The sequence below is a fragment of the Calidris pugnax genome, unplaced genomic scaffold, assembly GCF_001431845.1.
Source record: "Calidris pugnax isolate Ruff unplaced genomic scaffold, ASM143184v1 scaffold103, whole genome shotgun sequence".
Lineage (NCBI taxonomy): Eukaryota > Metazoa > Chordata > Aves > Charadriiformes > Scolopacidae > Calidris > Calidris pugnax.
In genome coordinates, this window is record NW_015090990.1 from 12935604 (window position 1) to 12957352 (window position 21749).

At 36.5% G+C, this 21749-nt stretch overlaps 1 protein-coding gene across 4 annotated transcripts in view; it reads right to left on the bottom strand.

Annotated features, from left to right (window-relative positions):
• PDE1A (phosphodiesterase 1A) overlaps positions 1 to 7495 on the bottom strand; it is a 160883-nt gene extending 153388 nt beyond the window's left edge. For 2 of the 4 annotated variants that reach the window (XM_014954707.1, XM_014954702.1), the window contains exons 1-2: positions 7056 to 7495; positions 6715 to 6828 (exon numbers count right to left, since the gene is read on the bottom strand). In XM_014954707.1, coding sequence (XP_014810193.1) covers positions 6715 to 6818 — 104 coding nt within the window. In that variant the 5' untranslated portion in view covers positions 6819 to 6828; positions 7056 to 7495. The remainder of the gene's footprint in view (positions 1 to 6714; positions 6829 to 7055) is intronic. The other 2 variants (XM_014954703.1, XM_014954704.1) reach the window with 2 other exon arrangements.
• Between the last annotated feature and the right edge of the window lie 14254 nt (positions 7496 to 21749).

A 21749-nucleotide genomic window follows, 5' to 3' on the forward strand; every position in this document is an offset into this window, starting at 1 on the left:
CAGTTTTCTCTATCTCCTTAGTAAAATTAAAGGATTGACTTTACATGAAGTTCTGACTGCCGCTATAGCTCCTCTCCATCAGGCCTTATTTTACAAGTTCCATAAATTGCATTGCTGACCTCAAGCACTTCATGAAATTGTATGGCAAGGCACTACAGGAAAAACAGAAAATCTCCCAAGCATCTGCTGTCCCCAGAAAAACAAGTGAAGTACTTTATCACTCTGCAGTTTGTAGGTCAAGCTTAGTGCATTTTGTTGGTTGGCTGATTGATTTTACTTCCTTTTGGGGCACTTTGGATGTTTTGTTTCACAAAAAGATGTTAGATACCACAATACTGTAGCACAGGAGGACTTGTTACCATTCAGCAGATTTTAAACCTTTTTTTGCAGTCTTAGTTTTCGAAAGACTCCGGTAAATGGTAGCAGCAATAATTGCACTATTTCACTCTAGCCCTCCTCCAGAGATGATATCAGGAGTAAACCAGATTGGATGGCAAATGCAAGCAAAATGGAACAATGCTATATGCTTAATTCACTCCTAAACGATTATTTTGACATATTACAGGAAAACTTCTGCAGGAACAATTTTGATAAACCTGAGGTTATGTTTCTCTTTAGGCTGTATGAAGTCGATGCCTATTTTTATTATAACTTCCACTGGTAACTATGCAATTTCAGTATTTAGGCATTTGCAATTTTCCAACTCTATATAATTAGCAAGACAAAGGGTGCTTTTTTGCCTATTCAGATATTTTAACTTCAGTCCGTTGTGGAGGTGGAGCAGAAACCGGGAGTTACATGTGGAAGGGCAGTATGAGCTCTGAGTTTTTGACCAATGGCTCTGAGAAACTGCTAATCATTTTGTGGCAGGCTTCAATGTGTACCAGCTAAATTGGGGAATGAGATTTTTGAAAGAAATGTTTATAATGACTGGTTGTCTGCAGGGCAAACAAGGGCCCCTGTACAAGTAGCTGGCAGGAGTTCAAAATGGGAAAAAAGTAATTATTTGTGTAGAGGATTCTATACAGCCGCTTTCTAGGCAGAGACTTGATTGAACATTTATAAGTTAAATAGCCACAGAAAGAGTCTTTTAGGAAATCCTAGAAATGTTTGATGTGGCATAAGTAGAATTAGAAATCTCAGCTAAACAAAAATACAGAATATATTAATTTGAGACTTCATTATATTGCAGTTTAACTGTCAGCTTCGTGAAATGTTATCTTTAATTGCCTTTGCAGTGTTCTTAGATAAACTACTTAATTTTAATTGGAAGCATATGTGAGGAGTGCATATACATGTACATTTAAATGTCTAGAAACGGGGGATTTTGATATTATATTATTTAGGGACTGTGAGACCTGTAAAGACACACTGCTGCTGTTCTTAGTGATATCATAGGCAAATTATGGCTTGTGCACCACTCCTTCAATTTGCAATCATTTCTAGTAGAGCTTTCTATAAGCACAGCAATTCACCTACCCACAGTAAATTGGAGGATTAGCATTTACTCTAATCCATCAAAAGCATTGATATGTGCCAGAAATTGCAGCAAAAAATTATTATGAACCAGAAAATTAATTCTGTGCCTCCTGTACGTGATAATACTGGAAATACCTTTCTAACAAATAATATCATTATTCTAATATGACTGGATAAAAGCATTCTCAAAATTGCTAATGCTAAGTAGTTGAGTATGGCTAAAATATCTATAGTTATTGAAAATTCTAGCATTTATCATATTTTAAATTTAATTAGATATATATTTTTAGGTTAAAAAGTTATTATTATAAATTGTTTATCTTGAGTACTCAGACACAGAAACAGACTTTCATTTCAAAATCAAAAGAAGCTGTTCCCAATTTATAATGGAACAATTCTTACTGTAATTATAGCACTAATGGGATACATATCAATCAACAGATAAATCATTATATAGTTTCTGTTCAGAGCATTTGTGAAATCATATTTGACAAATAACGGCTTTAATTTTACTTAAATTTGCTTTAGAAATAGCTGCCACTGGAATTTTTTCAAGAGCTTAAGATTTTCCTTTAAAGAAAAGCTAGGAAAAAAGTAAAAATAGGCAACATCACAAGTAAAAACTACTTGAACTGTATAGCCATTTGTTCCTAATGTGACAGTGACAATTTCTGTCTCGCCATTTTTTATCAGTTTTCCACCTGTAATTCTAGCTCTTCTCTTCTCTTTGATTGTTCAGTACTCAGAAATTTGTAAACCTTTATACCACAAAATGTTGTTATAATGATAATCTCTTCACTTAACCTTTTCTAAACTTTCATACTTTAGCCAAATCAAGCATACAAAAAAGGACAATAAGCAAACACAAACACCAAATACAGTATTAAAAAAAAAAAGTGAACAAGGAATTTAGAAAAGCAAAGGAAAGCTTTCTTTGACATATAAGTTCTGGAAATTGTTCTATAGCTCTTCCAAAGTATCCATGAATCTGGTGAAGGAATGACTACATAAATTACCCATTCTGGTCCCTTTTAGACCTAATAGGCTGCTAATCCAGATTCTATTTGATGCATTTTAAAGTATTCTCTCTTCTGATAATTCAGCAGGTACGGAGGAAGTAATTTTTCTACTTTCCTTGACAAAAAGCCAAGTTTCCTCAACTCAGTGGCTACGGCCCCTTTTTGCCTCTACAAAATGCGTACACGTGCAGTGATAGGCATTTGTCACTGCAGCACTGCAGGATAAACAAACTGGGTCTATGAGTCAGCCCCTTTGAGTTCCTGGAACGGTTCAGACTCTGCAAAAGGCTGGAGAAAATGGGGTCTATTTTGCTGCATGTGGAGGAAAAGAAAGGGAAGAAGGTAAGGAAAGAAGCTCATGCTTTTCCTCAAATCCCTTTAGCCATCAAGTCAGCACAAATTAGTTTTAGGACAGTGATGGCAATAACACATATTCTCTTTTTAAATCAGTAACAATTACTGATAGTAAAGTAGCGGGCTCTAACCACATGCTATCTCCAATCCCCCAGACTCCTGGGATCTTGGATTTCAACTTTTTCCATTCAAAGATTTTCTGGTCTCTTAGAGACAATTCTAACAAATATGTATATCTGCGAAAAGCAAGATGTTTTCTCACTAATTAAGTCAAAGCTCAGAAATGGAACTTACTCCTAATACTGGATTCAACAGTGGTGAGGATACGAAAAGCTACTTGCAAAGAAGATGCCTACTTGCAAACCAAGATAAGGCGGGGGGGTCTGACTGTTCTGCGGGTGACATTGAGTGAAGTGGCAGACAGCCAACGTATACTGACAAGACACAGCACACCATTTCACAGAATAATGAAGAACACAAAGTCAAGTCTATCTGCAGATTAAGCAGAATACCAAGCATACAAAGCTCTGCTTTATATCTGGTTATCTGGGATCTGAATCAAAATGTTTTAAAGAAGCTGTTTCTCTTTCACAGCTCAACTGCCATGCCCTGTCAGCACCTGACACAAGAATACATTTAAGATGGAGAATTAGTTACTGTCTAAAGTAAGATTCCATCTGATAGAGAATGAAAGGCTAAGGGAGAAAAAGTGTGATCAGTGGCATTGAACGGTCTGAGAAGGAGCACCTTGGCCAGGCTGTGATGAGATGCCTTCTGAAGCAGAAAGTGTACAACACCACCCTTTAGTCAGGCAGCTGGAATTCCAACAGTGGCTTGAATGGCTTTTGCTTTCACTCTTCTGCATAACTAAGAATTATAAAAGCCCCACTATTATACGTGTCATTTAGTTGTCACTTGCTGTTTGTTTTTGCTTTCTCCCTGAAGTACAAAACATTAAACGCTCACAGTCTGCATACTGAAAATCTCTCAATTCAAAGATCAGCAGCTCAAGTCAAGACAGAAATGTACATGACCTCTTCTCAAACCAGTCCTGTTTCAGTAAGCTTGTGTTTTATATAGTCGGACATCAACAAACTCAGCACCAATGCTGATTAAGTTATTAATTTCAAATAAATCTCTTCTCTGCCGGAGAATCTCCTTTTTTGCAGCATTAATGCAATTGCAATGTAAAGAAAGTAGAGTTGGATTTTGACTTGCAATGCAGAAGACAGAGCTTGGCTGTAGGGCCACATGGAGCTGGTGAAAGTCAGGCAAGGCTTTCATTTTATTCAAAACGTCCAAGCTTTTATCACAGCATTTAAGGAGAGCACGAGAATAGGAAAGTCTACACAAGCCAATAGAGTATAGAATCCATAGAAACACCCTTTCATTCAAGCTTCCACAATACCCAGCTTTTCTCACTGGGCATTCAAATAAAGATCTTAATTTATCCTTAAGTGTATGCAACTCTTACAGAACAGCCTGCATTTACAAAAATAAAAAAACAACAACAGCCAACAACAAAATCACCCCAAGACATATGGGGTTAAATGCATATGGAATTCTGCAGCCAAATCCATATTTAAATGCTTATTATATGAAAAGCTGAAATACTAAAAGAAAAGCTTATTTTAAGTAAGCACCTATTGTGTAGCTTTTAAACACTATCCAGATAGTTACCTAAATCAAAACCAATGTTCTTTCAGAAATAATAACCTGCTTGCAAGAAGATAATCAGCACTTTTCACTAACAGAATACAGTAAAACTGTGGCGCAATCACATGTATATGTTAGCAAAAACTCTGTAGGCCTCACCAGCAAGAAAAGTTTCAGCTTCATACATCACACCACGTCTTCACTTCAATGAAAATACACCACTGTATGCTCCTTTAAAAACTCAGTAATTTGCTTCACACATACTAGTTTCATTAACAGTTCCCCTAAGACAAAACAATTCCCCTGACAATTTATAAAAGGATTCTTCCCAAGTCAGATTATTTGTGACAGTCCCACTTATCTGTCCCTCTTCCCTATCACATACACAGATATTGAAGTACAAGTGTGTTTGTATCAGCAATATGAATCTTTTTGCTTAATGACTGATGCTTATACTACAAACTGAGCACAGAGATCTGCTCTGAAAAACTCAACTCTTTGAAATTTCCCCATAAAATATTAATAATATTGACTAGCCAGTAATTTCCAATTGACTACTGAATAATAAAATGAAATCATTTGGAAGCCTGAAAAATAGTCAGTTGCGCACGTGTCTAATAATATAACCTGTTTCTCTTAAATACAAGTATTTTAGTACTATCTTTGTCCTGCAGTCACAACAGTCATGAGGTTGGCACCAACCAAGATGCACGGTTGTCAAACATTTAAGCTCCATTTGATTTTGATACACCACAAACTCCAACTACTGTTTTAAGTACTCCTAAAGAAGCATGAACCTTATTTCCTGGAGCTGTTGTACTGAGCGTCACTAATGTTTAGTTATTTACATTTGTCTGTTTAATGGAACCATTCCAGAGGTAGCTGAAAGGAAATGTTACAACCCAAGAGCCTAGCAGTAACAGAGAATATACAGAATGAAAAAAAGCAGCAGCTTAGACCCTACAGAAATGGAAGTCTGCACAAGCGGGTGGAGGACTCTAGTAGGGGAAACTCAGAGGCAACTTGTGTGCCATGAGGAAATGACCAATATATTTGCTCCACTATGTGCACTTTGGGGTTTCTAGGGGAAAAATGGTTCCCAAAGTGCATAATCTTAAACAGAGTGATGACAGGACTCAGAGCAAATATTCAAAAGCATATCACAGAGCAGTTTTGGTAAAAGTCTGGCCACAACTGAAAAGTGACTTTCCAATGAAGTAAACCAACTTTCTCTTAAAATAAAGCAGATGGTAGGAACTCCTAGAGCTTGAATTTCTACTCAATACATAGGGGAAACAGGCAGTGCCATAGCAAATGCATCTAATCCTTTTAGCACTGTAAGTAACCCATTTCCTTCAACAACTGAGGCACTATAGAGCATCTGTGGAATACCTTTAGAAACCCAGTATTTCAAATCTTCCCAGTAAAAATAACAGTGCCATTTCCTTGCTTCCAAAGCAACAATTGCAACATGTATTTATTTGTAACATTCTGACATCAGCTTTCAGAGCAAAAACCCTTAAAAGGAGGCATTAAGAAGTTTAAGTAAAGGTTTTAGAACACACTGGTCTGACAGAGTTTCTCTCTGACAGGTTGCAGATGTGTATTTACTGATCATTTGCACCAAAAGTCTACACTGAAAATTGTATTTGAGAGGAGTGAATTAGACACAGCAGGTGCATAGTGGCCCCTTCAAATAGTCCTTCAATCAGTTTTTAGCATTATTGAGCACCAAAATAATTGACAAAAAACTAGAAACTTGGCATCCTCTGAATAGCTAAGCACCTTTTAATATAGACTTCTTTACCTGCACCCTCAAAAGGCAAAGTATCAATACCTCCTATGGAACTGCAATCATACACTTACCTATATATACCAAGAGGAATGATGAAACAGCTTCAGCAATGCTGATTCTGAAGATTTACAAAATCATATCAGAGCTCTAGAAGTGTTAACCTGAAAGGACTTACCTGTATTTCAATTCGGATAATAACTCCCACTAGTTATATATCTTTTAAATTAGGTGACTGAATCTTACACAAAGTCTGACATTAATCTAAGCACCATCATATATGAGAGCGATGTACAGTATTATGAAAGCAAATACTATTCACAGCTTCCATTTGCTAATTAGTCATTTTAACAAACAGATGAAAATGATCTTTCCCAGGGAACAGAACAAAAGCCAAGAAGAGAAGCTACTCACATTCCTTTGAGCCGTTGCCACATTTTCTCTGCGTGTCCTCCTATTTGATACTTCATAGAGGTGCTTTCCAGTTCCCGAGTTGTTTCCGTCGCTCGAGCCCCCATCGTTATTGTCCTACAGCGATACAGTTACAGTCAGGCTCATCAGCAAGTAAAAGCATTCTTTAGTCCACTACAAATGTCAGAAGATCCATGCATGTTAGACAGTAGCTGCTGTCATATCAAAACACATTAGAATTAAAACAGCTAAGGGACGATCCTGCCTGAATTGCTATTCACTTTGATAGACAAATCCACTCTTTCCCCCCCAAGCACAGAGCAAGTACACACAGCTCCTCTGACCTCACGAGTCAGTCTAATCCATACGGGTGAGCCAGCCACTACACTACTGACTGCTCAAGCTCCTTTCTCATGCACTTTTCCTGCTGTAGGAATATGCACAGAAGCACAAAAGATTCCTTAAAATGGACTACAGTTCATTGCCATGCAGGATAAATGTGAACGGCTTTAACAATCCAGAAGGAGAGAAAGGCTGGTTTTTGCTCTGCAGGTTGGAAACAGGCTGCAATAGGAAAGCAGATGGTAGAAGCCAGTATCAGCCACATCACCCTACAAAAAGAGTGCATGTTCAAATGCCAGAGCTTTCCTCTCTATAGTTGATCCTGAATTGATTCTTAATGAATAAATATCTACCAGCCTCTCAGTAAAAATATGACTGTACGAATGCTCAGTCGGTAGTGAAGACATGTATAAATCCCTGCAGAAGAGAAATCAGAGAGCTCTACAGGTTGTTATTGAAGGAATATGCTGTAATGATGACTATTCACCTTCTCCTAGCAACTCCACACAGTAGGTAACTGTCAATTTAACTGGTGGAAAATGCAGCAGCTGCAAGACAGCCCGCTCAGCGAATCCTTCGGGACAGCATGCATGTGTCAAAATCTGATGCTAAACCGTGTGTGTCTGCCAGCAAAACACAATTAAGTGCATGCAAACAGCAAAAGGGTTGAGGACTAAATGGTACTCCGGTCATGCAGCAAATTGCCAGCTCTGCCTTTCAAGTGCAAACCTCAGAACCTAGTTGTACAGCCAAAGATGGGGTTTAGAGAGGGCAAAAGAGAGGATTTCCTTGCTGCTTGCTCAGCCACAGACTTGGTTTTGCAGAGCAGCTCTGCAAACAGCACCTGCCTTGTTTGGTAAGTCAGTAACGAGTTTCATTTCTGAAGCAGCAGCCACACAATCAAATATACCACAGATTTATCTCAGTGATCATGTTTTTTTCAATCAGAGTGGTGTGCCAGGTAGGAGTGAGTATGTCTGAACTTTGCCAGCTACTAGTGTCACTGTCAGCTGGGAAAAGGGGCTTTGGGTCCATGACTGAACAATGAGGACAAGCGTCCTCAGATGCTGACTGGAAGTAGCCTAAGGGTAGGAGACACGCATCTCATTATAGCTTTAGCTGGGTTAAATTTTACAAAGATGTAAGATGATGACAGGTTCCCATCTGATGCAATCGGCAGAAATGGATAATATCGTTAAGTACTCAGGATCTTACAAAAAAATAAAAAGAGAGACTCACTGCTTTGAAATAACCCTAACACTTCAGAATTTCCAAATCAATTTTCTTTCTCTAGGATACTCTTTATGCACATTATAGATTTAAAATATACCCTATGAGAGTTATAAACCAGTTTGAGATGCATCTTTTAAGCCCTGATTTCACGTGGATAATTAAGTAGTACATTTCATTTGCTTCTATGGATTTAATACATACACAATTTTAAACTGGTAGTAATTCATGGACTTTCAAAGAATTATTTCTGACTCAGACATACAAGAGTCAGTCCCATAAAATTCAGTAGCAATATCTGAAAAACAGTTACTAGATGAATGACAGCTCTTACAATTTTCAAACAGCATCATACGAGAACAGTGAAGAAATACAAACAGCTGTTTTTTTCAAAAACTGCAAAGCATTTATTTGGTTAAAGACAGCAGTAGCGTCTTTGTAACTTCACTGAGAATCCACTTAAAAACTTCCAAACTTTCCATTCCTGTTACGCATGGAGTCCAACTAAAGTTTGTAAGAAAGAGTATAAATATCCTTCCATGGAATAACTAATGAGAACCTCTCACACTAATTTGGGTTCTCCCCTGCCTTTTAACTGCCAGACATCTGAAGCAACGCAAAGAAATTATTTATAGAAACCACACAAACCTCCAGGGACAGAGGGGAATTTTTAGGGCCTATTTTTTCTCATAAAGTATTCCCGGCTCTTCTTGTCCATTTCTACAATGAAAAAATAGTGGCGTTTCTTTCTCCCTCACAAGGAAATAAGTAGTTTTGCAATATATTGCTTTGATTTACTAGAGAAAAGCATTATAAGCAGGTATTATCCTTCGGGAAGGGAGGAAGGAACAAACTGCCTATGTAATATCACTGCAAACGGAAATACACCTGCTAACTTCACCAGAACTCCACGAAGGAAAATTGTAAAAATTTTGTTACCCACAGGACCACACCACACCTCACATGCCTTAAACACAACCAGAGCAGCCCCCTCCCCAAAGGCTTATCCTGAGGATCAATATAGCAAAACACCAAAGATCATACTGAAGGATGAAACTGTCTCTCTGAAAATGAAAGAAACAGCAGGAAACAGACAAAACCAGATAGATAAGGCATTAGAAAAGAAAGGAAGTAGCCAGAGCAAGGGTCCTGTATGTCCTTAAGGAGAGAAAGACAAACCATGTCAAACAAACAAGCAAACAAACAAACTTTTAAGTATGCTGTTGTCTTGGAAATGTGAACAAAGATGTCCTCATGGAGACAGAGGGAAATGAAGGACCTTTCCTCCCTTTAGCTTCTGTGAGTAACTCTCAGAGAATGAAGCAGCCAAGCCCGTGCCCTTCCTCCTGCTCAGAGGAAGGCAGGCACGGAGGAGGCACAGAGCCAAAGCAGTGCCAACACCCCTCTGGCTGCAAGAGGTGACAGAAAGGACAGGAGTGTGCTGGTGGAATACAGGACAACCATGCATTACAGCCCGTACATAACAATGAGAGGATCAAGGGACAGATTGGGGACAACCTGACTTGCTCAGAAATACACACCTGTGCCCCTGCAGTACAAACTGGTCTAAAGAAGATCCAGAATACTAAACAATGACCAGCTACTTTAGGAAGCCAAAACAACTGAAGAGATAACACCTGAAATGATAAAGTTATCTTAAATAATTTTTATCTTTCCACTTCCTGTTCTTGTTCTGGTTTTCTGTTCTTGCCCCACCTAACCCAGTGTTTGTGCTACAGTCCCAGCAAGTTGTTATTACAGTCCATCTTCATCCTACAAAAACATAATCTTCTTTGCCCTTTGCCTACAGCTTTTTTTCTTTTTTTTTTTTTTTATAATTTTAGTGTAAAATTTCCAAAGTAAAGGGAACACTAAAGGAAACCCTCTATTAGTCAATATGGAGATATATTAAAATAGGAATTATTAACTTTTTCAGCCTTAATTATGTCAAAATAAAACTGTTCCAGTGCCACTTAATCCTCTGATAGGAACCTACATTTAATGATAATGTATCCTAAGCTCCTTTTCTTTCATCTAAAAATACTTCACTTCGGCAGTAATATCAACGCAATGAAATCATTTTAAAATGCACCCAACAGTAAAGAAATCAGGCTGGATTTTCACTATTGAGTAGTGAGAGACCTTTATAGTTATGCCAAAATCACACGGTTACAATGAAAACAACTTACCTTAAAATTGGGAAAGTCCTGCAGCTGGACCAGTTAGAGATTAACTATAGAAACAGGAAAGGGATTGTGCAGGTTTTGATGAGGAGAATTAGAGCTTTATTTTAAATAAATCCTCTGCTCCTGAAAGGAAATTAAATATGCTGCCTTGTTTGAATTTATCTTCAAAACATCTAACTCATGACAAATGGAGAATAAGGAAGTATCAAGAGGCCTGCAGGGTGACTTGTCAGACTAATACTCATCCCTCCAAACCTGACAACACAGACTTCCCCGTGGTGGAACTGCAGGAGAGCCATGAACCAATTAAGAAATTTGAAAACATATGAAAACAAAACAAAACCAACGAACCCTCAAAAAGATAAGATAAATTTATTCTAAGTAGTGACAGCGGGTATTAGATCTGTTTGCTGACTGTCTTGGCCCTGATCTAAAAAGAACTAATAAACATTTAATTTTAAGCAGGTAAAGCATTGCATTTATTTGCTGGGTAAGACAGAGTTCAACACTTGTAAATAATGGAGTTAAATCACTGAAGAACTGCCTGCCACTGGACTCCAGTGTTACATGGCACTTTGTGAACAGAACCTAAGGTAGGGCAAAGATCCCATCACTCAAATTCTTCCCTTGAAGAAAAGGAATGGTTTACTAGACAGTGTTCTCCATCTCTCCTTCTGCCCTCCCCACTACATTCGCATTTGTGATGTGCAATTGCTGCCTTCACAAGAAGAGTTTCCAGCTTGCTTGCAATGCCCAAATGTGTGATTTATTAATCAATAAGAAGTGCAGCAGAGAAAAAAGGGAATATTTGGTCTTATTAAAGTTCAGGGACTTTATTTAAATACATACATCTCCAGCAATCTGGCAATGGCAAAATATTGATGTTACAGTAATCTTGGATTTTCAGATTCTCCATAGAATACATTAATAAAATTAGAAGAGTTACATAATTGAGGAATAACAACTTTTAAAATTTACACATATGGTCTACACAGTGCATTGGCATCGACTCAATTAAGTAGGTAAAATAGTTGGGATATATTAACAGTGATTAAATGATCTAAATATGGAGACCCAACAAGTAACATTTTCCCTTTAATGTATTTTTTTATTATAGTATTTTCTGCTGCATCTGATTTACTGTATTTGACGCTTCTTCATATAATCATTAAAGTATGTGTATTCATTCATATGTCCTGCAAAAACCAAGCTTTAAGTATAGCAGGGAGAAAAAAAAATCTATTTGTTTGCTATGTGCATGGTCTATCATATTGGCAATGAATGTTAAGTCAGATTCATTGAAGCTTTTAGGCAATTAAAATAAAAAAAAATACTCATAAAGGCTTGCAAAAAATTAGCTGATAAATCTCAGGGTACAAATAGACATGTATTTGCAAGCCTACTTACAACATTAAGTCACATCTGATTGTTCAATACTGCCCCTTACTAGAGGTCACCAGCTCCAAAATCTGTCCATGCCTGTGTGTCAGTGCTCATAGACCATTTCAGAGCCAAGTAAAGTTGGGGTGATTAAAGCAGATGTCTGAAATCTGCACGAATGTTTTCTAGGACCTCACTACAGTCAATGGAATTTAGACAACCAGGTGCCTTAAGTAGACACATCTGGTTTTAAGTTTACTTTGAATATGGTCATTTGCTCAATTTACTTTAAGGAATCATTAATTTACTTCAGTGAAACAATCTGAAAAATTCTGGGAGATAGAGAGATGGCAAAAAATGAATAATTGCAGAAATCTGGAATGCATGAGAGGCATGCTATAGATAATCCAAACAGAAAGAACTGCAGAGGAAAACTTGCTACTGCATCATTAGTAGCAAGACAGAAAAAAGATAAAAAGAGGACTGTTTTTTGAGCAGCTGGACTTGGGAAGAGGCCTTGGAAGCAGAGTTTGAAAAGTGTTGAGAACAAAGACAGACAGCTGTCAATCAAGAAGAAATCAAATGTTCAGTGGAAAGCGTCTTGCATGTTAGTGAATGAAATGAAGCAAGAGAGTTGTTCAATGATAATAGGATCATCTTGACCTGCTTGGTAAGAGAGATGCTCAGTTGGCAGTTTGCATGCTACATCTTTCTCCAGATATGTGGAAACTGGTCAGCAGAAATTCACTGGTAATTTAAGCTGAAAGGTAACTGTTTCATACACAGGAAAGAAACTGGATGTTGAAAGTAGGAAAAATGGAGAACACAGAATAGTTCTGAAGATTTCTTTAGCCTTACTTCCCATTAAAAGTGACTCTATAAGTTTTCAGTACTTAATTGTAATACTTCAGAAAGAGAGTGAGAGGCTGTGGTTACCTTGATGAAAACATGACTGTAGAGAACCACTAAAAACTGGATTATTATAACATGCTCTAGGCAATCCTGCTTCAGCAGGGGAGTTGGACTAGGTGATCTCTATGGTCCCTTACAACTCTAAAAATTCAGTGAAATTTCTGAAAACAGGAAATTTAGCAATTGCATGTAGCTTATACAGTGTCATGGGGCAATCAGCATAACCAAAGAAAATGGAGGTTATGGGTTTTGAAGGTTTGGTGGATTTTAATTTCTTTATTTAGGATGAATTGGCAAACTGGTTTTGAGAAGCATAGGCTGAAGTTGAGGAAGATCATTAATGAAACAAACACTAACTTTTAGGAACCCCCTTAAGAAGAAGTTTAGTTGAAAAACTAATATGATGATTTTTGCAAAGAGAGGAAAGCATTCTAGAACTGGCAGCAGTGTTGAAATAAGGCATATTGAAATTGCCACAGATGATCACAAGATAACAGTGTACTTCATAATAACATGAGATTCTTACCTTTCAATGTCAAAAAGGGCAAGACTTCCCCCATAGTGTAGAATAAACAGTTGTAGAATAAATATAAATGTTCTAGGTTAGTTGTGTTCCTTGAATCAGACGCCACTGCCTGTTTTATCGAATTTCATATGTTTTCAATCTCTTCTTTAGGAGTTTTTATGAAGCCATTATAATTTTGATAATCACGCACAGAAGAGCTTGGCAGTAAGGTAGTAAGGTCATTTGAACCACAAAAGCTGTGTCTGGCTGTAAAAAATTGTTATTGCCAAGTTATTAGGATGAGTATATAACCAGGGAAAGAGAGAATACAAGGCAAAAGGAATCAGGAAATCTGCATTCAGCAAAGCATTTGCCAGTTTATCCCACTGAACTACATCAGATGTAAAGAAAATAACTAGTCCATGGTGGCAATATGTGTGTAGACAAAGGTAACATGGAGTAAAGTAGTTTCAGAAAATTATTGTCTAAAAGAGGTTATTTCAAGCATTCATTCTGAGCTACTCAACAAAGAAAACAAGAAAATCATTCCCTTTTGCTATACGTTACTTATACCAAGACCATAGCAACAAGAAAATGTTTCTTGGTATTTATAAGACTGCAATAGAACAGATGCCAGCAGAGAAAAAAAATGTCTCTTCATCTCAAACTAAAGATGTAAATTAGGGAATCTACCTTTACCAGTGCTGTTTTTACCGTAAAGTAGTCTTCCACTAGTAGTTGACCCCAAACAGGTGGAATCAATTCTTTCCACCACACATAGCAGTCCCTTCCAAGCCTGAACTACAAATTAAACTTTTCAAGACAGAAGGGCAAAGGTACTCCCTTTGAGACACAAGACTTTCTGCACCATAAACCCAAGCATCTCTTACAAGTGTGATGCTGTTCTGGGTGATATACAGTATTGCATGTGATACCTTGAAAGCAGATTACAGATTTACAGATCAAACACTGCTTTCAAAGTATCAAGGTCTTTATTCATATATGCTTTTGCTGTAAAGAAATTACCTCCTCAATCCAGTTTATAAAAATATTGAAGGAAAAATCTACTTAGTAATGGCAGTATATTGCACCTATGAAATAGTCACTTGATCAAGAAAGGAAAGCAATAAAAATAACTAAACACATAACCTGATTATTTTCATTTGTAAATGCCCTAAATGTACAGTTACTTTCTTGCAGATATTACCTGGACCCACCTTGGTTCCTACTTAAGGAGGGGGGGAGAAAATAAATCTGACTATATTTATTGAATGTGGAGACAGTCACAACTGTTGTGTTGCTGTTTAAATTTATAGATCATGCTCCAACAAACAGAAGAAAGAGCAAAACAAAGATGAGGGGTTTTTCAAGCCTATCTTCTTACACTCTGGATGCCTGTATCATTCCCATCAAAATTTAAAAATCAGAAAACTTCAGAAGGTGTGCACAGAAAGCTAAACCATGACTATCTAAACTGTATCTAGAGGATCTGAGGTTTGGGTTGTCACAAAATGGCTTTCCCCTCAAAAAATAACCAGTTAATACTGAATACTATACCACCTCCTTTCCTACTTCACATATTCTGCAGAAAGACAATCATCTGTAAGTAAAAGCATTCTGACCTGGGTTGCCAGGTTTCACTTGGGACCTTTCCTGCCAGTGAGAGGAGAAAGCCTCAACCCCACAACAAATCTCTTTCATCCTTAGAGAAAACACAAGAAAAAAGGCATTCAGTAGTGATTGACTGGCAGGCAAAACAACAGGGAAAGCAGAGGATAAGAATCAACGAAACGAATTGTTAACAGGAAAATTTGTATTTTCACTACAACATCCTTGATAACTACTTTAATTTATGTAAGTGTTAATGAGTAACAGAACAGAACTACAATTCTCCAGGAAAGTAATTCTGCAGTTACTGTGCTACTAAATATGGAACTTGAACTCATGGAGCAATGGTGAAGACCATATATAAATTATTTCCAAAAGGACTAGATAAGATACTAACCACAATGGCTGTTAAACAAAATGGTTCACGTGAAACCTCCAGCTCAGGATGTGAACAAACCATGGGATGTTACAAGACAAGGTAAAAAAGCGTATTAAAGAAGGATCACTGTGTACCTCTCCTTTGTTATATTCCTTTCCCAAGTATTTTCTCCTGTCCATCACTGGGAACAGAATACTAAGTGACAGAAATCTTCATTCAATATAAAAGTGCTTCTCATGACACAGAAAAATCTTTTTGATTCATTTTAAAATGAAAAAAACCCAAGTATCTGAAGATGAGTAGTTTTCCTCCTTAATTTATAGAGCAGCAGTCTCCCATAAAACTTTTGCAAAATGCCTTCTGCTTCAGTAAACAAGATGATGGAGTCATTGGTACTCCATATGCATGGCAGAAAAGTAAATATAGATCCCCTAACAAAAAACCAAGAATATGTTCCACGCATCCTTCAACTTGGCCTGGAAAATTTGCTGTATAGCACAAAATCTACAGAAGACATGAAAGGAACAAGAGAAAAATCAGCAAATGCAACCTTAATTTTTGCAGCTTCTTATTTCAAAAAAATCAATCTGTACAAAATTAATATTCTCCAAAAGTTAGTATGAAAGAGAAGAGAATTGTATTGAATATTATTAAGCGCATGACGTGACTGTGTTGGAGTATGCACAATATTATCTGATTCAGAGTTAGTCTATTCAGAACCTCTACACTTCGGGGAATTGCTACATAACTTCAAATCTAAGTGCAGCTGAAATCAGAAGGGCCTTTTCTTAACATAATCTGCATTTTAACCTTAAATCCAGCAAGATGGACTCCAGCTTTTGGCTTTTAAACATCTTAAAAGATGAATGGAGTATTAAACTGAAGGTAAAATCTGGCAGCACAATTAAAAATTAGTTCAACAGTCTAGCATGCAAAAAGATTAATGACAAGAGCAAAACTCTGCTGACAGTCAGATGTTTAGTATCACTTAAATGTGTTTAATATCACTGGAACATGCAAGTTCAACCAAAGTGTAAAGGTAAAGTTTAGGTAAGTTTTAAAGTTCTGTGGGCAAAATATCTCTCTGTCAAGTTTTTCATATCAACCCATGATTTGGTATTAATATCTATGCATACATGTTCCCAACAAAAATTAGAAGATAGAAATAATGTGACTGAAGTCAAAAAGCAACTAAAATGATCAGTTTTCAAATAAAACATTTTTTTCTTCCTTAAATGTTAGACTGCTTAGAAAAACAGGTTCTAAACACATGATTTAATTATCTACCTTTTTAATTTGTACTTTATTGACTCTTGAGCAACTTAATGTTAAGCACAGGCTAAAGGCTGATTGTTAGTGGAGAGCAGGAAAATTACTTGCATTTACAGGTTGAAACCTGAGGCCAGAGGAGCAAGCGAACTATTTTTAATGCCAAATGCATTACTGATGGAGGAATACATTAGTAATAAGTTACATCTTTAGTCAAGATATACAACCAAAAGTGCTTTTTCTACCTCAAGAATAGCTGTAACTCCTACATCACAGAACATTTTCATTAAAATGTTTCTTTGCACCTGACATTATTCTCAGACCACTGTAGGACTGCTGGATAGAGCGGGAACTGAAAAACACCATTACTCCATCTCTTGCCTGATTCACTCTGTGCAGTTCTGATACTGACAAATAAACTTTGATATGCCTGGTGAAGCTGCACAAGGAAGAGTAAACTCTACACAGCTCATTACAATCCTTTTTTTGGGCTATCTTATTTTTCTTCTGGTTGTTTGTCTATTTATCATCATAATGCTTCCTTCCTGTATTGATCTCTATTAACATAATTTCTGACCATTTTTAGCATGTGTAAGTAGTTGTAAACATTCTAGCAATAGCAAAAAAATGTCTGCAGATTAATTCAGATAGAACCTATGTCAAGCTCTGGGAGATGGAGGAGTGAAACTCACTCTACTGCGTTTAAAAATGTTTAATAAAACAGTGAGGTGGTTTCCCTTGAAACAGAACACAGACTGAGCATAAAACAGGCACGGATTTATCAGCTTACAGAAGTCAAAAGAGCTGAAGAATTTGTGCGTGATCTGACACAGCTGCCTTACCAGATCAGGGCTCTTCCTGCTCATTATTAAGTCAAAAAGGTAACCATGCTGCAACAAAAGGCGAATTTCAGAATATAAATAAGTAAACACTAAAGACAAGAAGTTTTTAGGAGATCTCAGGTGAACTCTTCTGCCCAGTTTTAGAAACCAAGCTTTAATAGTTTGGGGAAATAAAAGTGAGTCACTCTCAAACAAGAGTGAGGTGAATAACAATAAAAAATATCATGAGTGTAGATAAATATAAATAAATAATAAAGCTAGCATACAGAAAGGATACTTGTGTTTACTAGTCTACAAAATAAAAGAGTTTGATTCGATATGATGGGTTTTTTAATATATATATATATTGGATATCAATACTAAAAAAGAAAATAAGCAGTGGTTGTCAATATATAGTTAGGGTAGTAGGAGAACTAATCAGTTTCATTTGTAGCAGAGTTTAGGCTAGAAATTAAAAAACATTCTCTAATTACAATAGGTAAACACTAGAGCTGGGTACCCAGGTTGATAATGGAATCTTAAATAGGTGTTTTAATTAGCTTGGGTTGACATATTCAAATATATCCCATGAAAAAGAAGATAGCAGAGAGTCCCAAGGAGAAGCAATGGGATAGCACATTATAAGCACAAGAACACCTCTAATCACAGAAGTCTAATGGTTGGTAAAATCTAATTTTCATTTCCATTAATAAAGCACAGTTATTTTCTTATAAAGAGAGAAAGCATTCTTAAAAATATCCGTGCTATCAATACAACATTATAGAAGCACTTTAGCAACAAATAGTGATTTGCACTTCACTCAAAATGAAAGTATTTCTGACTCTCCAGAAAGTATCCATGGAAAGCAATGGGTGTATGTGGATGTTCTATGATCTAAAAAGTGCATTGCTTTATCCAGTCAGGGGCATTGCTGGACACAGATCAGCATGCTAGTTTGACCAAGCCCACATCACTTTCAAAAGCGATGGTATTGTTGAAGTGTACCTTTACAAAACTTTTTTTTTTTTTAGTTTACAGATCAGAACAAAAGATAATAGCAATAAAGAATCAAACTTATTTCTAAATTGCTCCAGTGTTTAATTATTCTTTTTACTAATAAACTTGTCCCTCATTTCCAACTTGGAGTTTCAGCTCCAACTTCTAATAATAGGATCTTTTTCCATTTACATCTCCTGCCTTATAATCCCTCTCTACAGCACATTGCTTCCTCTTGTCCATACCTATGGTTCTTAAATCTCAGAAAAAAAAGGTACATTTGTTACTCTTTTACTAGATCAAAACAATTTCCAGCATTTGTTAAGATAACTTCATTGTGAAATCAGCCTGAATGTCCCAGCTGAGCTCTCAAACAGTTCTATTTTCTGTGCTGCCACAGCTGTTTTCTGTGAAGTAACTTGTCATCAGAAGATTAAGCTCATGCAATTTATTTTTTTTTTAATAACTAGTAGTTAGCAAAAGTATCACATGTTTGATAGCTTCCAACACTGATCAGTTCATCAATCAGATTATTTATATGACTTTTAAAAAAAGATGAGTAAAAGAGAAAATAAGCGCTTTCTTATTTTATGCTACAAAATAGCCTGGGTGAATGTGTAAGAAAAATATCAGTAAAACAGGATAGAGGACTAGTAATTTATTATTAGTTCAGAACTATTTTAAACATCTTTACACTGTTAACCACTTCGCAGGCCAGCACTTGATGCCTAAATGATGACCATTAGGGTAGATATCTGACTGTCATTGCAGAAAAGGAGAGGCCTAGAAATGGAATTCAAAAGTGACATTTTGTTTTTCCTCTGATAAAAGAATGACAGTATATCCTCTAAAAATTCCCATATGCTAAGTTGAAGGAATATTTCAAGTCAAACACATAATTAACAACATAGATAATAGAAAAAGAGGCACAGTGTTTCTATTCTAATACAACAGCTAGCTTATGCAGCCCATTTAAGGATTAATGGGATTTTCTCATGACTATATACACCTTCCACAAAAATTTGAAGGAAAGCTACCATTTGAAAAAAAAACACAAAAAAGTACCCAAATGTAATTTAATATATTTTGTTTGTTTATAAAAGTGGTCTAAGTAATTTATAACTTTTACATTATCTCAGTGAACTTAATGACATTAGCTTGTATTTATACATGCAAAAAACAGTTCATTTACCTTTCATACAGAGCAAAACACTGGTGAATCCATACCAATTTTAATGAATCTGTAAACTAAGGTGTTCTTTTACTTGAGAAACTGGTAATATAACACAGACAGTTCCACTGTTTCCATAAGGCCTGATTCAGCTCCCACTGAGGTCTCCTGGCCTAGCGAACTTTTCTTTGTGAGGCCGTTGGGCATATCAGCATCGACACAAAAAGCAACTGACACACAAACTGCAGAAAAGAGACCACAGAATGATACAATCCTTTGCATTGGGTGGTCCTTTACAAATGAATCTTAGGGTAATAACTCCCTTAGGGCTGCTGCATTATGAAGGATCTGGCCTCTGTGTCACAGAGCAGGAATTTTACGCAACAGGAAATATCTCCTGTCATCGTATTTTTCAGCAAAGGTATTAAATTTTGACAGACAAAACTGAAAGAATGTGCTCCAGTCATTAATCTTAAGCTTTTAATATCAGCATGATTTGAGCTGTAACTCTAAAATTCTTGCAAACATTTACACTAAACAGTCACAGCTCAAGTTTAAACTGAAGCACCTGCCAGAATATCACTGAGACCACTAAAATGCTGGATATAGCCTGAATAATATCTTTCCTTTTGTTCATTAAAACAACCCTGTTTCTGGAATATGAGGGCTATAAAGACCTCTGATTTGATTTTTCCACGCCAAATCCAGTCTGCAAAAACAGCTAATATTGCATACCCAGCGAACAAATATGAAATTAGCTAAGAATAAAAGGAGCCTTCCCCAGCATCTTCCCAAACTAGGGACTTTTTGAGCAGGAGATTACATTTGATATCATGTCCCATGCTAGATTTATTCCATATGAATTTGCCTAAAGCCTTCTTGAAATCCCTTATTCATTATTCTCCACAACAACCTGGAGCAATTCATTCTACGCTTCAATAACCCATTACAGAAAATATAGTCATTTTTATGTTTTATGTGTAACACACGAGAACTGTGTATGATCTCCCTAAATTCTTGCATTAGAGGAACATCAGATAATTATTCCTGTTCACATTCTCCACACCATTCATACTATTCACATGTAAATGACATGGATTTACAGAGCAGCATAATATTTCATGTTTTGTTCTCAGTTCTCCTCCTAAGAATTACAAACTTCTCATGTATCTTTTCATAGTTGCTGAGACCTGAGCTGGCATTCTGAGATAAGTATGAAAATGATATCAAAATCATTTTCTTGAGTAATAAAAATATTACAGAGGCCAATATTGTGTATGTAAATTTCACAACTGGGTTTTTTTCCTTCCCCATGTTAATGATTTTTCATTTATTCACAAATTGTCTGACATTCAAATTGTCTAGTATTTGTCAGAAATCATAAAAGATTATTTTCTTTGCTCATTTTTAGCAAGAAAAAAAGCTATCAGTTACTGCTAGCATGCTCTTGTAATTCACCCTCTTTAGCATTCCGTCATGTGAATTTTGTTTCATTTTGCGTTCCAACAAACCTTCACAGAACATGAATTACATACAGTATCTATCCTCAAATTAGGAAAACCTTGATCAGTCCCTGTAACCTAACTCTAACTGAAATCATCTTATTACTGCAGTACTAGAATTTAGATCTATTCTTGAATTATGATCAGTTGTTATAGAGTTTAAACTCTGAATCATTGATGCATTATTCATAGAATTTAGAAATTATGCTTTTCTGAAGTTATACAACTAAGTTTTTAATGGAAGACTGTACTTCATAGAGAAAAATAAATTTACTTTGTAAAAACACTAGATATATTGAAAAAGTTTTTAATTATGTTCTCTGAAAACAGATGTATAATAGTGAATGTACCTGAAGCTAAGCAATGCAGTTTTATGAAAAAATGCTGGCTGTCTTGAATCACCTCCCTGTCCTCTGTGTGTCTTAGCATAGCTTCTAGGAGGATGTCATATGATCTTCCCAGGCACAGAGGTGAGGCTGACAGCTCAGTAGTTCCCAGGATCCTCCTTTCTATCCTTTTTAAAATTGGGTGCAATGTTTCCCTTTTTCCAATCACCAGAGACTTCACCTGACTGCCATGACTTTTCCAATACCATGGAGAGTCGCTTGGCAACTACATCAGCCAGTTCCCTCAGGACTCCAGGATGCCTCTCATCAGGTCAGATGTCCAACAGCAGAGAATTCCCACTTTAGGTAACTAACCAGTGCTAAAGTCTTGCTCAAGTGCTGTGCAATCAG